The sequence below is a fragment of the Canis lupus genome, chromosome 10, assembly GCF_003254725.2.
Source record: "Canis lupus dingo isolate Sandy chromosome 10, ASM325472v2, whole genome shotgun sequence".
NCBI lineage: Eukaryota > Metazoa > Chordata > Mammalia > Carnivora > Canidae > Canis > Canis lupus.
Genome location: NC_064252.1, coordinates 26,368,035 through 26,382,976, shown reverse-complemented (window position 1 = coordinate 26,382,976; position 14,942 = coordinate 26,368,035). Strand labels below are relative to the sequence as shown.

The 14,942-nt window shown below is 45.8% G+C and overlaps 1 protein-coding gene and 1 pseudogene across 3 annotated transcripts in view; one reads left to right on the top strand and one right to left on the bottom strand.

Moving 5' to 3' along the window:
* The first annotated feature begins 735 nt into the window (after positions 1 to 735).
* TAB1 (TGF-beta activated kinase 1 (MAP3K7) binding protein 1) overlaps positions 736 to 14,942 on the top strand; it is a 34,252-nt gene continuing 20,045 nt past the window's right edge. Inside the window, exons 1-3 of one of the 3 annotated variants that reach the window (XM_025459480.3) lie at positions 777 to 859; positions 2,242 to 2,307; positions 14,284 to 14,452. In XM_025459480.3, coding sequence (XP_025315265.1) covers positions 14,420 to 14,452 — 33 coding nt within the window. In that variant the 5' untranslated portion in view covers positions 777 to 859; positions 2,242 to 2,307; positions 14,284 to 14,419. Of the gene's footprint in view, positions 860 to 2,241; positions 2,308 to 14,283; positions 14,453 to 14,942 lie in introns of all 3 variants that reach the window. The other 2 variants (XM_025459481.2, XM_025459476.3) reach the window with 2 other exon arrangements.
* Positions 6,354 to 7,325, bottom strand: LOC112667649 (ribosome biogenesis protein NSA2 homolog; annotated as a pseudogene).

Here is a 14,942-nt window from a genome sequence, read left to right as displayed (position 1 = left end):
ATTCAACCTTTCATCTGTGTTCCAGCCACAGAGACCTTCTGTGACATGCATGCGTCTTGAACGCACACTCACACGCTCCCTTTTCTCGTGCCTCGTGCACTAGCTGTCTGCCCTCCATCCCATGCCACATCCATAAACTTTTCTTCCTAGCATTTAGCCCACCTCGAAAATGATTTATGTACGTAAACGGTGTCCTCCCCAATGAAAACAGTAGCTTTCGGAGAGTGTCTTTCCTGCAGCTTCATCCCTATAGGGCCAGGCATGGCCACCTAATGAATATTGATGGAGTAAATGAATAATTCACCGGGCCCCAAACCCTAAGTGTCCATAAAGAACCCAAATCCTAGGAATCCCGGGTGGATCAGAGGTTTAATGCCTGCCTTCAGGCCAGGCGTGATCCTGGAGACCCGGGATCGAGTCCCACACCGGGTTCCCTGCATGGAGCCTGCTTCTCCCTCTGCCACACACAGTCTCTGCCTCTCTTTCTCTCTGTGTCTCTCATGAATAAATAAATAAAATCTTAAAAAAAAAAAACAAAAAACAAATCCGGTGTCTGAAAAGCATCCTGGAGAAAATGCGCAAATAAAATGGGCGAGAGGCAACCACTTAGGCAAGCCCTCCCTCTTCCCTCTTCCTCCGGGAGAGAAAGGGCAGAAGACGGCGCCTGCGCACACTCCCCGACCGCCCCATCCCCCTTCGGCCGCGCGGTGGCGCTGCGCGCGCGCTCCCGGCGGCGCGATCCTCCCGGCCGGCTTCAGGCCGCTCTAGCCGCCCTTCTCGCCTGCTCTGCTGGGAGGCGGGCGCAGCCGCGGGGGGTCCCTCCAAGATGGCGGCGCAGAGGAGGAGCCTGCTGCAGAGTGTGAGGAACCGAGCGGCTCCCCGGGCTGGGGGTTGGGAGCCCGAGGGGGCCCTGTCGGGTGCAGGCGCCGCTCCCTTCGGCCTGGCGAGGGGTGGCCGCCGCCCTCCCCTCTCCCGGGCCGGCCCCCCCTCACCTCCGAGGCCGGGGAGCGCGTGCAGCCGCGCGAGGCCCGCGCGTGCGCGCTGCCGCCGGCCGTCGGGGGCTGGGACTCGCGGTGCTGCGACCCCGAGCGTCGAGGGCGCGTGGAGGGCGGGGAGCGCCGTGCGCGCGGCGGCGGGGTGCCGGGCGGGGAGGCTAACCTCCCGGGTTTCCTGCCAGTTGCTTTACGTTGTAAGCTTAATTTATGTAACAGCCCCGGGAGGTTCCCGTTTGACGGGTGAGGAAACTGAGGCACAGAGGCGCAGTCCCTTGCCCAAGGCCGCGCAGCCAGTAAGTGGCAGTGACCCGAGTGGCAGCGGGTTCTGGTCCCGGCTTGGACGCACTATGCCTCAGTTTCCTTCCCTGTCACTGAGACTCCTCCCCCCGCCCCGTCCGGACCCTCGCGGGTCTGCAGCCGCTGCGTCCTCCTCAGGTGCCCAGGGATGCACACACACCTGGGCGCCCGGCGCCTGCACTGCCCTGCGCGCGGGGGTGCAGCTTCCCTGGACCCTCCCCAGGTGGGGGCCGGCTGTTGCGCCTGCCTGTGGACCGGTGCCTACGAGGAGTTCCAGCAGCACTTATCACAGGGTGCCAGGCACTCAGTAAATAATTGTAGAAAAGCCTTCGCAGCCATGTCCAGTGCCTGGCCGTGGCCTCACAGAGGTGCAGCAGACATTGGCCCTCCTGCCCTTGAGGGTCTTAATTAAGGCATCAGAGTCGGAGGGAGGGGTGACCTGCAGTTCTGCACACTAGTGACAGGCTTCGTGTAGGCTGTCTTTGAAATTGGTCTCCCGGTGAGGATTGCTCCCCTCCTCTGTTAGCCGCCCCTTTATTGGGCTGGTGCTCTGCCTGTCACCTCGTCATGGAGTTAGATAGTCCTGGTCCTCTGCTTTGTAAGCTTCCAGAGGGCAGAGCCTCTGCCAATTTCCCATTGTGAAAATCCCAGGAATACAAGCAGGACTGTAGTGAATGCTGGAAGTGGGAACTACTGTGGGGCGGCTTGGCTTGGTGAGGAGAGTGACTTCCAGCTCCTTCTCTTCTGGGTGTGATGGGGCCCAGAAGACTCAGGTTAGACAGAAGCTTTGCTAGTGCCAGCTCGTGTTCCTGGGTAGAAGTGGAAACTTTTAAAGACAGGATAATTAGCTTTAAGCGCATAGTATCGTGCTGAAGGGTAAGAGGATGGTAGCAGTGTCCACATGAGGCCCCTCTCACCCTAATGATGATCAAGCTATCTCTGCTCACAGGGTGTCTGAGTGTCCAGCAGTGTGTGATTGTCCAGGCTCGCTGACCTCTCCACTGGCCTGAGTCTGGTAAGGGCAGCTCAGATAACATCATTGAACAGAGGGCTGTAAGGGCTACTAGGCTGTGGTTGCAGGGCCTGGGGACACAAAGATAGGTAAAGTGTGTGCGCACCCTCAGTGCGTTTGCAGCATAGGAGGAGGAGCCACCTACCACTAACATAAGGAGGAAGGCACTGGGTTGTCAGTGTTGAGGGGCTGTGGGTGGCCTGATTTGACTGGGTCAGTGGAGGCTTGCAGGGAGGCCTGGGGATTTGCTGCCAACATGGTGCTGGGAGGGTGTGCTGGGGCCAGATGGCAGAGCATTGAGGAGTTTCACCTTTGGTCCCCAGCCAGCATGGTACCTTAAAAGTCTTTTTTTTTTTTTTTTTGGTACCTTAAAAGTCTTGAAGAAAAGAAGAGCTTTTGAAGATAGCTTGATGTGTCCAAAGGAACTTGGGCCCTTCACAACCTAACAAAAGTACAAGTCTCATATGGACTGGGGCAAGCCACTTAACATCCCTGAACTTTGGTTCCCAAGAGAAAGGACTCCCAGGAGCATTATTAGGATTCACTGAACTAACACATTACAGTCCTGGCCTCACATGGTCACAGACCAGCATGAAGTTTCACCTTTGGTTCTGAGCACTTACCATGTGGCAGGCACAGTGTAGGTACAGGGGACACTTTTCCTCATGAAGCCTCTGTTCTAATGAGGGAGACAGTAACGATGAGTAAATACAGATTCTAAACAACACAATATCTGTAGCATCAGGTGTTGTGAGAATAGTCTGGATTCAGAGAATGGTGGGGGGAGCCTTTTAGAGTGATAGGGGAAGACCCTTCAACATTTGATGGGATGAAGTAGGGGATTTGGGAGGGGGTATTCCTGCTTGAAGGAATAGGGCTGCAAAGGCGTATGTGTTTGGGGAGTGCCAAGGAGGCCAGCGTGGCTGGAGTACGTGGTGGGGTGCGGTGGTAGCCAAGGTCCCAGGGACCTTACAGACACTGTGGACTTTGGATTCTATTCTAAGTGTGTTGTGAAACTGGGTGCTTTTTAGGAGGGCTGTATTTTGGAGGAAGAGCTGTTAGGATTTGCTGGTGGATCAGATGTGGGGGGGCCTGACAGGGGAAGAAGATTCTAGAAGCACTGCAGGGCTTCAGTGCTCTTTACTGGGATAGGGAACCCTGGAAGAGGAGCACATTTGAGGCTGGGAGAATCAAGAGTTTGGTTTTGCCTGTGCTACTCTGTACTTAATTATAAAAAGAAAAATCAACTTGAATTTAATGTTTTTACCTTAGAAATCTTAGTTTGAGCAGCTACATCTACAAGACCACAGGCGCTAGCTCTCTATTTTTTCTAATACACATAAGAAATATGCCCCCATTTTAAATGTCCATTAGGTCATCACCTACAGCCATCACATCCGTGGTCAGAACGTGGCCCAGCTGCTCCAGCACACAGTGAGTGCTCCACAACTATTTAGGAGTCCCTTTAAGAATGTGCTAGGACTATATTTGTGATGAAAACATAGAGAGCCTTTGATGCAAACCCTACTGGGAGAGGTGGGGGCCAGGAGCTGAGCTGGTCCCGGAGGAGTGGAAGGCAAAGGGCGTCATTCAGAAAGACAGAGATGGCAGGAGGCACAGGGCATTTTAAGCTATTTGGAGAGAAAGAACAGCTGCCTCCCTCCCCTCCCCTGAGCCATCTTCCTGGGGGCATTATTCTCTCATTCTGAGCTTCCTTTTTGCCTCCGAGGAATTCGGGTGCTTTCAGCACAAAAACACTCGGCCTTTTCATACTATAATTTGATATTCAAGCTGTAGCCTAGACTTGGAACCAGTCTTTGTCCGCTTCTGCTGCCCAGGAGTTTGAGATGAGTCTCTGCGGGGGCTTTCATGGACTATTATTCTGTGACACGGTTGCGTAGGTGTGTGAGGTTGCTTGAAGTGAATGTGCACATGGAGTTTGTAACCCTTTTAACCAGTTATGGGCAGTTGGATCACCAGAGATACTTCTCATACCAAAATAGGAATTTTGGGAACTCCCTCACACAGGTCAAAATCAGGCTTTTGGAAGCAGCCTCCTTCCTCACCATATTTTGTGTTCAGCTTCTTCGGGAGACACCAATTTGCAACCCATCAAAGAGTTAAAGTGTCGCAAGCTCATGGTGGTCTGTATTTACGCAGCTCAGTGACAAGGCTATGTGAGCGCCAGGCGCCCCCTTCTCAGCTCGGTTCCTCGCCCGCTGGTGCTGGCAGGCCTGGCATTTGTGGGCGTGGGAGAAAGTATGCGTCAGAGTGTGCCGGGGTGGGGTAGGGGGTGGTTTTGTGACTAGGAAATACACGACCTTTCTGAAAATTGTTCAGAACTGTGGAGGAAGGAAGCAAGAGACTTGGCAGTGGGGTGCGATCGGCAGCGGAAGGTGGGACTGGCTAATCCCCGATGGAGGGGAGAGAGCCAGGACAGCAAGGTGGCAACTCGCCCGGCTACAGCAGCATCAGAGCCCCTTCTGGGCCACTGCTCAAATCAGGGAGGACCGAGTACTCTCCCACTCCCGCATGGGCAGAACCTCCTGGAATTCTCTGGCCACTTGTCATTGAACGTCTGAGGTACTGTGGGGCCTTCCACGGAAGGAGCTCTCATAAGTAGATGAGAAACTGTCCATATATCATTGGATCCAAGACACCTTTAATTATAAGGACCTGTCATTATTTTATATACTACTAAGAAAGAAAACACACTGCTAATTAACTTGTAACACACCAATTTCAGGTATTAAAAGATTGAAAATATATGTCTTGGAATCAGTGAAATAAGTAGCTGATTAAAGTTACTAGGCTAGGGATCCCTGGGTGGCTCAGTGGTTTAGCGCTTGCCTTTGGCCCAGGGCCCGATCCTAGAGACCTAGGATCAAGTCCCATGTCGGGCTCCCTGCATGGAGCCTGCTTCTCCCTCTGCCTATGTCTCTGCCTCTCTCTCTATGTCTATCATGAATAAATAAATAAAATCTTAAAAAAAAAAGATACTAGGCTATAAAACAACAACAAAACAGAGGCATCTGGCTGGCTCCTCAGAAGAGCATATGTGATTCTTGATCTCAGGGTCGAGTTCAAGCCCCACTTTGGGTGTAGAGATTATTTAAATAAAAAATAAATAAATAAATAAATAAATAAACAGTACCACGCTGTAGCATGAGTTGCCAAAACACTAGACAGTGAGTGACCAGTATGCCTAGTAAGCCACTAGGATGGATTTCTCAGGGAAGAGGTCCTGTAGCCTTGGGCAGTTATTTTCCTGGAGTGTGGGACAGGTACAGTGAGGGGGGTTTGGTGTGTGCTGACATAAAACTTATTGTTACATATTGCACAGGTTATTTGTTTTTCAGTTCTCTTTCAGACTGATGAGATCAAGAGGTAAAGACTTGATTTGGTCCTAGTGTGTCCTTAACACCTTTCTGATTCTTGCTAGTCCTCGCCCACGCTTTTTTTTTTTTTAAAGATTTATTTATTTATTTATTTTTAAGATTTAAAAAAAAATTATTTATGATAGACACACACACACACACACAGAGAGAGGCAGAGACACAGGCAGAGGGAGAAGCAGGCTCCATGGCCGGGAGCCCGACGCAGGACTCGATCCTGGGACTCCAGGATCACGCCCTGGGCTGAAGGTAGGCACTAAACCACTGAGCCACCCAGGGATCTCCTAAAAAGATTTATTTATTCATAAGAGACACAGAGAGGCAGAGACATAGGAGAAGCAGGCTCCCTGCAGTGAGCTGGATGTGGGACTCAATCGCAGGACACCAGGATCACAACCTGAGCCGAAGGCAGATGCTCAACCACTGAGACACCTAGGTGTCCCCAAATTTTATTTTTAAGTAATATGTACACCCAGGATGGGGCTTGAACTCACAGCCTGGAGATGAGTCACATGCTCCACTGACTGAGCCGGCTAGGTGTCCTACTCCCACATTTAAAAAAAATATATATTTTTAAAGACCACTTATTTTAATCAATGTCTATTTCAAATTCTTTTTTACAGTAGAATAAATACTTGTCTTGATGATTGTAGATACGTAAGGCTGTTTGGTAGCATTCAGAACCACCACAACAATGGTGGTCTTCCTGACTGGTGTGTGGTCTACGGTAATTATAAGGGATTACTTGTCTGAAACTGCTGTTAAACCAGCAGGACTGCATTTATGCATCCATCATCTTCAGGATTGTTGGTAACCTGGGCATATTTTCCCCAAATAACTTTGCCTCTTTGTGTCACAAGGCCCAGCTCACTCATGTGAGGTGATCAGTGACAGTACCTTTGTGGTAATAACACCCAAAGTTGTATATAGTGGGGATGAGGGATTCTTTTTTACACCGAATATTGGCAGGCAAAAGGTGGCTTTCAATTCAGGATGTGTTACATGGGCCTTTTTGAAACGTAAGCCCATTGGCCTAATGAATCTTTCATATTTAGGTGGTTTTCTAGTAAACCCGTCTCCAGCAAAGCAGACTTTAGTGACCATCCTCTTCCACGCTTTCTTTTTTCTCTTTCCTGTTTGAATTACTTTTAGTACTTCTGTTTCTCCCTGAGCACGAACTTTGGGTAAAGGAACTTCCCACTTTCCTGCTTTCTCTTTTCATTTTTGTTTAATCATATTGGAAAGTACTTTAGCTTGGGACTGCCCCTCCCTGTCCAGTAGATATACAGGTACTGCTCCTTGTGGAATCTTTTCATCATTCTTTTGTTTGGTGTTTCTCTTTTCATGCATCTTGATAGTCTTTTTCATTTGTATTTTTTCAGCATGGTGCTGTTTATAATAGAGCTTAGCTTTCATACCAGTCATCTTTTTCACTTTCTTTGAACGTTCATGAGCATCTCAACCTTCTTTCTTTCTCTTTTTCTCCTGGTAATCCAAATGATAGCCATAGCGCTTCCCGTGTAACTCAATATATATTTTGTAGCATTGTGATGAGCTGCCAGAGGCAGCTGCTGGACTCAAAGAGGCTCTCAACCTTCTCTCAACCTTCAGGTCTCCCAGGCCCATGAGCTAACTCCACCCATTTTTAAAAAATTTTAACGGAACAGGGCTCTAGCTCAAAATCTATAGCAGGCAGCAGGCTCAGCTAGAATTTAATAATCTTGTTTTGTTTTCATTTTTTTATTATCTTCAAGATATAGTATTACAGGTTTTCTCTTTATCATACTGAAAAGGTTTATGTTCAAAATGAAATCATTTGAGTAAAAGAAAATGTGGCAGCATAAAGAAAAAATAGGTGGGTTAATTTCTTGAAGATAGTAAATGGATGGTTGAGGTGTGGGAAACATGGGCCTCTGGTGCTGGTTAGATTTGAGCAGGGCCTTTGGAGGTGGATGGGGCTCAGAAAGAGAAAAGGGGAGGCCTTGGAATGCCTGGGTGGTTCAGTGGTTGAGCATCTGCCTTTTGCTCAGGTCTTGATCCTGGGGTCCTGGGATCGAGTCTCTCATCAGGCTTCCTGTGGGGAGCCTGCTTTTCCCTCTACCTCTGTCTCTGCCTCTCTCTCTCTCTGTCTCTCATGAATAAATATATAAAATCTTTAAAAAAAAAGAAAAGAAAAGGGGAGGTCTTGCCTCACACCATGGATACTTTTTAATATTCTTTTGGGTAATTTTTTTCTTACTTCTCCTTTATTTTAGTAGCAACCCAAGTCCCAATTGGCTAGGAACTTTATGTTTAAAGACTGTCAGTGTGAAATAACTAGGACTGTGCTCAGTCACTTTCATATGTATAAACAGTTGATTTGATTTTAAGTGTATGCCTGCTTCTGTGACTGTACCTGTAGGGTCAGTGGCCTCTTGGTTTGAGATCCCCAAAATACATTCGTCCTTTCAAGTAGAGCAAACCTTTGGTGACGGTGTTACTTCCCTCCTGAGTTGGTGCCGACACCTCCTGCTAGAAGTAGGTTAGCTTCGCATGTTTTTTGTTCTGCTCACAGCTTTTCAGAAATCTTTTGGAACCCTGCGTAGGCCTTATCTGTACAAGATAGACAGCTGGGTGAGATTGTTAATCTTCAAAGGTAAGATTCAAAATTATGTCAACAGACTGGAAAGCTGAGATGAAAGCATTAAGATAGAATCCAACTAATGTAAATTTAGGTTTAAAAAATCCTCTATAGGAGTGTGGTTGGGGGAGACCGACTGGAGAGGACCTCAGAGGAAAAAGACTTTGTTGTTTTAGTTGACAGCAAGTAGGCATTTTCACATGGAGGCTAGATGTCCATCTTTTCTTTAAGTGTATATAGGCTTTTGGTTTTTGTGTCTTGATTTTTCTATCCTACCACTCTATTGATTTCTTTTATTTGAGTTAATTTTAATATTAATTCTTTAGATTTTCCAAGTACTATCCTATCAACTGCAGATGGAGATAATTGTACCTCTCCAGTTCTGAAGCTCTGCTTTTTTTCTCTTATCTAATTGTATGGGCTGACACCTCTAGTTCAATGTTAGGTATGGAGAAGGTGGGCATCTTTGCTGTGTTTCTGATCTTTTTTTTTATTTTTTTATTTTTTTATTTTTATTTATTTATGATAGTCACACACAGAGAGAGAGAGAGAGAGAGAGAGAGAGGCAGAGACATAGGCAGAGGGAGAAGCAGGCTCCATGCACCAGGAGCCCGACGTGGGATTCGATCCCGGGTCTCCAGGATCGCGCCCTGAGCCAAAGGCAGGCGCTAAACCGCTGCGCCACCCAGGGATCCCCTGTTTCTGATCTTAATAAGAATACCTCTTGTGTTTCCCCATAAAGTAGAATTCTGGCATTGTTACCGACTGAAGTATACACGTAATGACATGTTAATAACGGAAGTATCCATTGGGGCGTCTAGGTGGCTTAGTAGGTTAAGCGTCTGTCTTTGGCTCAGGTTATGATCCCAGAGTCCTGAGATCAAGCCCCACACTGCTTCTCCCTCTCCCTCTCCCTGCCATTCCCCCTGCTTGTGCATGTGCTCTCTCTCTGTCAAATAAATAAATAAAATCTTAAAAAGAAAGAAAGAAAGAATCTGTTGATTACTGTTTTCTTGAGTGTTATTATTGGGAATGCACAGACAGTCCTAAAATAAATAATAGCACTGGAGTCCATACCCATTCACCTGAAAACCAATTGCTAGTTAATGAAATAATATATAGTTGACCCTTAACATGGGTTTGAACTGTGCAGATTTATTCCATAAATACAGTAAGTATAAGTGTATGTTCTTTTCCTTAGGATTTTCTTTTTTTTTCTTTTTTTTTTTTAAATTATTAGAGAATGTGTGCATGTGCACACGCATGGGGGGAGGGCAGAGGGAGAGGGAAGAGAGAATTTTTTTTTTTTAATTTTTATTTATTTATTTATTTATGATAGTCACAGAGAGAGAGAGAGAGAGGCAGAGACACAGGCAGAGGGAGAAGCAGGCTCCATGCACCGGGAGCCTGATGTGGGATTCGATCCCGGGTCTCCAGGATCGCGCCCTGGGCCAAAGGCAGGCGCCAAACCGCTGCGCCACCCAGGGATCCCGGGAAGAGAGAATTTTAAGCAGACTTCACACTGAGCTTGGAGCCTAATACAGAGCTTGATCCCAGGACCTTGAGATCAGACCTGAGCTGAAACCAAGAGTTGTATGCTTAACCAACTGCATCACCCAGGGGTCCCATTCCTTAGATTTTCTTTTTATAAGAATTTTTTTTGGGGAAAGATTTTATTATTTGAGACAGAGTATGAGAGAGAATGAGGTGGAGGGGAGCAGGAGAGGGAGAAGCCAACTCCCTGCTGAGCAGGAAGCCCGACGCGGGGCTTGAACCCGGGACCCTGGAATCATGACCAGTGCCGAAGGCAGACCCTTAACTGACTGAGCCACCTAGGCACTCCTGATTTTCTTAATAGTTTCTTTTTTCTAGCTTACTTTATTTTTTTTTTAAAGATTTCATTTCTTTTTTTTTTTTTTAAGATTTTATTTATTTATTCATGATAGTCACACAGAGAGAGACAGAGAGGCAGAGACACAGCAGAGAGAGAAGCAGGCTCCATGCACTGGGAGCCCGACGTGGGATTCGATCCCGGGTCTCCAGGATCGCGCCCCGGGCCAAAGGCAGGCGCCAAACTGCTGCGCCACCCAGGGATCCCTCTAGCTTACTTTATATAAAACATATGACCTACAAAACATGTTAATTGTTTATGTTATTGGTAAGGCTTCCAGTCCCCTGTAGCCTATGTTAGTAGTTAAGGTTTTGGGGAGTCAGAAGTCACACGTGGACTTCCGACTGTGCAGGAGGTTGGTGTCCTTAACACCTGCATTGTTCAATAGTCAACTATATTTCCAAAATATTGCCAGCTCAACCTTATGAAAATCAGATTTCCAAAAGAGCACATAACATCATAGAGGTGTCCAGGTACTAGTCATAAATACTGTCTGAAGAAGAAAGTGCTTGTAAGTAGATTGACCACCATCATACAGTTTTTTAGGTTTGGGAGAGCTTGTTTTTCCCCCAGAAGCAGGTGTGGCCTCAGCAGTCTGGGGCAGCATCAGCCTGCTCCCCATAGCAGTGTCATGAGTGTCCATCGGGAAGTGCTTCAGAAGAGTGATCCCTGTGCCCTGAAACACTGGCGTGGGCAGTTGCTTGCTCATCTATTCCAGTTTGTTTCCTACCTTCCTTGTAAAAGACTCTTTCATTAGTGTTTTTCATAGCATATCTCACAATGTAAAGTGAGCCTATAAGTTGCTTGGGTAATATTTATTTTTTGCTGGAAAGTATTAGTTTGTTGGAAAGATTCAAGCCCATGGAAGCCTGTCTTGGTCCCTTGTGGGAGGTAGGGAATAGCAGAGGAAGCACCACAGTTGCAGTACCAGTGACAGGTTTACATCGTGGGAGATAATTTGTATTGTCCATCTCCTATTCAAGGACACATTCAGTGCATCTTAATCTTATTTATTTGAAAGTGTGAGTGACAGCACCAAGCAGAGGGAGAGGGGTAGAGGGAGAAGGAGAAGCAGACTCCCCACTGAGCAGGGAGCCCAAAGTGGGACTGGATCCCAGGACCCTGGGATCATAACCTGAGCTGAAGGCAGATACTCAGCCAGCTGAGCCACCCAGGTGCCCTCAGTGCATCTTAATTTCATCTTTAATCACAGACAGGATTCTAGAAAGTATAAATATCTTCTACGGTGCTTTAAAATAGCTGTGGCGCTTCGGAGTGCTGAATATTGGTCTCTTGACCCATCTTTTCAGGAGGAGGACATGGGACATGCCTAATTGGGGAGATGCTTTTTTGCTTAATCTCATGCTTAATTCCATTTGGATTGGAGGCAAGGGATAGACCTTAGCTGCTTTTGGAGATTGATTTACTAGGTTGCCTGAGACCTTTGTGAGGTCCCTGACAATGGTGGTATAGTAATCAGATCTAAGATCTAAGGGATGATTGGCAACAAAGCAGTTCATTGAAAAAATAATTATTTCTTTGACAGTGGACTCTTTCCAGTGGTGTGGAAGGGCTTAACCTTGTTCCCACCCAGGCACACATGTGCATGTATATACATGAACAGAGTACATGGACCCCTCTGGTCCACTGCAGAGGCCACACTGGCCTTTTTGAACTTCCTTAAACCTCACACACTTACTATTCTATCTCAGGGTCTTTCCACATGCTGTTTCCTCTGCCTAGAAGGTTCCTTTGCCATTTTCTGTAATGGCCACTGCTCTGTAATCATTTAGGTATGTATGGCTTAGGGGTCGCCTCTTCTGATCATTTCATCTGAAAGACACCCCACCATCCCTGGCTGTCTCCTTACTCTAATTATTTTCTCCATGTCTCAAATAGCTTTATTTATTGTATTGCATGTTTGAAGTTTCTTTTTCACTAGAAAGGAGACTTCAAACAAGGATCCTCAGTTCTTTTCTGCACGGTGGCTCCAGCACCTAGAATAATGCCAGCCTTTTGTAAATGCCCAGTAATTCTTATTGAATACATGTTTGTATTAATTGAACATACTGTAATTGCATAATGTCATGTGGGTTCAAAAGACTTAATTATATTCACATTTATATTAAGAGAGATATTTATATTGCTTTCAAATGAGACAGGTCAAGATTACAGCTAGAAACAATTTGTGTCACTGTGGAGCAGTGTTTCTTTTGTTGTATGTAGCTTGACCTAAATGCCTGGTGTCCTCAGAAGCTGAGCAGAATTTCAGCTCTTGTTGCTGTTTCTTTTCTACGGCTAGATTTCGGTGACATCTTCTTCAAAGGCTACTAGTAGACATGAGTGTTTTTTTGTTGTTGTTTTTTAAGATTTTAGTTATTTATTCATGAGAGACAGGAGAAAGAGAGGCGGAGATACAGGCATAGGGAGAAGCAGGCATGATGTGGTACTCGATCATGGGAGCCTGATGTGGAACTTGATCCCGGGTCTCCAGGATCATGCCCTGGGCCAAAGGCAGGTGCTAAACCGCTAAGCCACCCAGGGATCCCCAGACATGAGTGGTTTTTCAGCGATTGTGGTGACATAATGTGAATAAATCCTTTAAAGACATAAGTAAATTTAAAGATATGCCATGTTGATGGATTGCAAGTTTTGGAATGGTGAAGATGTCACATCTCATTGATCTGTAAACAATTCCAGTCAAAATCCCAGCAAGATTTTTTTTTTTTTGCAAGATTTTCTTGTAGATATAGACAAGCTGATTTTGAAATTTATATAGAAGGCAAAGGATCTAGGATCGCTGAAATAATTTTCAGAAAGAATGCAGCTAGAGGCAACCCACTACACGATTGTAAAATATAGATTATAAGTAAAATATAGATTTGATAATAGAGTTTAAAAACAGATTTATAAAGCTGTGGTAATCAAGAGCATGGACTTGGCAGAAAGATAGACACATGGATCTATGGAACAGAGTAGAGTCCAGAGATAGACTCACATAAATCCAGCTACTTAATTTTTTTAAAGAGGTGAAGAGATAATTTAATGGAGAAAAGACAGTCTTTTCAACAAATGGTGTTGGAACAATTTGATATCCCTTTGTGAAACAAAACTCAAAAAGTTAGACCTAAACTTCTGCCTTATAACAGAGATTAACCCCAAATGGATCACAGGTCTAAATGTAAAACTGTGAAACTCTGAGAAGAAAAACCTAGAAGGTCTCTGTGGCTGGTGCCAGGCAGACAATTAATAGACAGAACACTGAAAGCATATACCGTGAGAGAAAAAGCTGATAAAATGGATTTCAGCAAGATTAGAAACTCTTGCCCTGCAAAAGATACTAATAAGCAAACGAAATGACAAGCTACAAGGACACCTGAGTGGCTTAGTCAGTTAAGCGTCTGACTCTTGGTTTCAGCTTAGGTCACGATCTCATGGGTTGTGGGATCCAGCCACATTGGGCTCCCCACTCAATAGGGAGTCTGCTTGAAAGATTCTCTCCCTCTGCACCTCCCGTCACTCGTTCTCTCTAAGTAAATAAATAAATCTTAAAAAAAAAAAAAGAAATTACAAGGTACAGACTGGGCAAAATATTTGCAAATCACATGTCCAACAAAGGACTTTATCCAAAAAACATAAAGAACTCTCAGAACTCAACAAGTGAGAAAACAAACAACCCAACTGAGAAATGGACATAGGAAAAAAAAAAAGTAGGTATAAGACTTAAAACACACTTAACCAAAGATGTGGGGATAGCAAATAGGCACAAGAAAAGATGCTTGACACCGTTATTAGCCATGAGAGAAATGCTGATCAAAGCCACAACAAGACAGCTCTACACACTTCTTGAAGTGTCTCCATTTAAAAAAGAAGACCATGAGGTGGTGAGGATGTAGAGCCTCTGGAACTCTTGTGCATTATTGTTGGGAATGGAAATAGTACAGCACTTTGGGAAAGTTTGGCAGTGTCTTAGAAAACTAAATAACAATCTCATCCCTACTCTAGAGATGTGAAAAGTTATGTTCACACAAAAACCTGCCCATGACTTTATACTGGCTCTCTTTTATTTCCAGAAACTGGAAACAGCCCAGATGCCCTTCAGTGGATGAGAGGATGGGCCTCTGCATCCATCCCATGGAAAACTCTGCGTGAAGGGACAGATTTGCTGCCCATGGCACCTTGGCAGGGGGGTGGTATTATCTCTGAGGCATGGTGCTGAGTGAGAGGAGCCCTTCCCAAAAGGTTGTGCCCTTGAAGACCTGGAGCATACGTAGTGATGGGTGCCAAGGGCTGGGGAAGGGAACGGGGGTCAATGCTCAATGGGACAGAGTTTCTGTTTTACAAGATGGGGAAAGAGCTATGGGGAGGATAGTGGTGCTGGCTACACAACACTGAATATTTAATACCACTGAACTGTATGCTTAAAACAGTTAAGATGGTGAATTGTGTTATGTGTGTTTCATCACAATAAAAAGAAAAAAGTGGTGTACTGCCTAATTTCACTTAAGATATTGTTTTTTAAAAATAAATTTAATTATTTATTTGAGAGAGAGAGAACATGAGCAAGTGGAGTGGGAGAGGGAGAAGCAGACTCCCCATTGAGTAGGAAGCCAGACTTGGGGCTCAATCCCAGGAGTTTGGGATCATGACCTGAGCCGAAGGCAGACACTTAACCAACTGAGCCACCCAGATGCCCCTATTTAAGACATTCTTGAAAAGACAACATGATGAT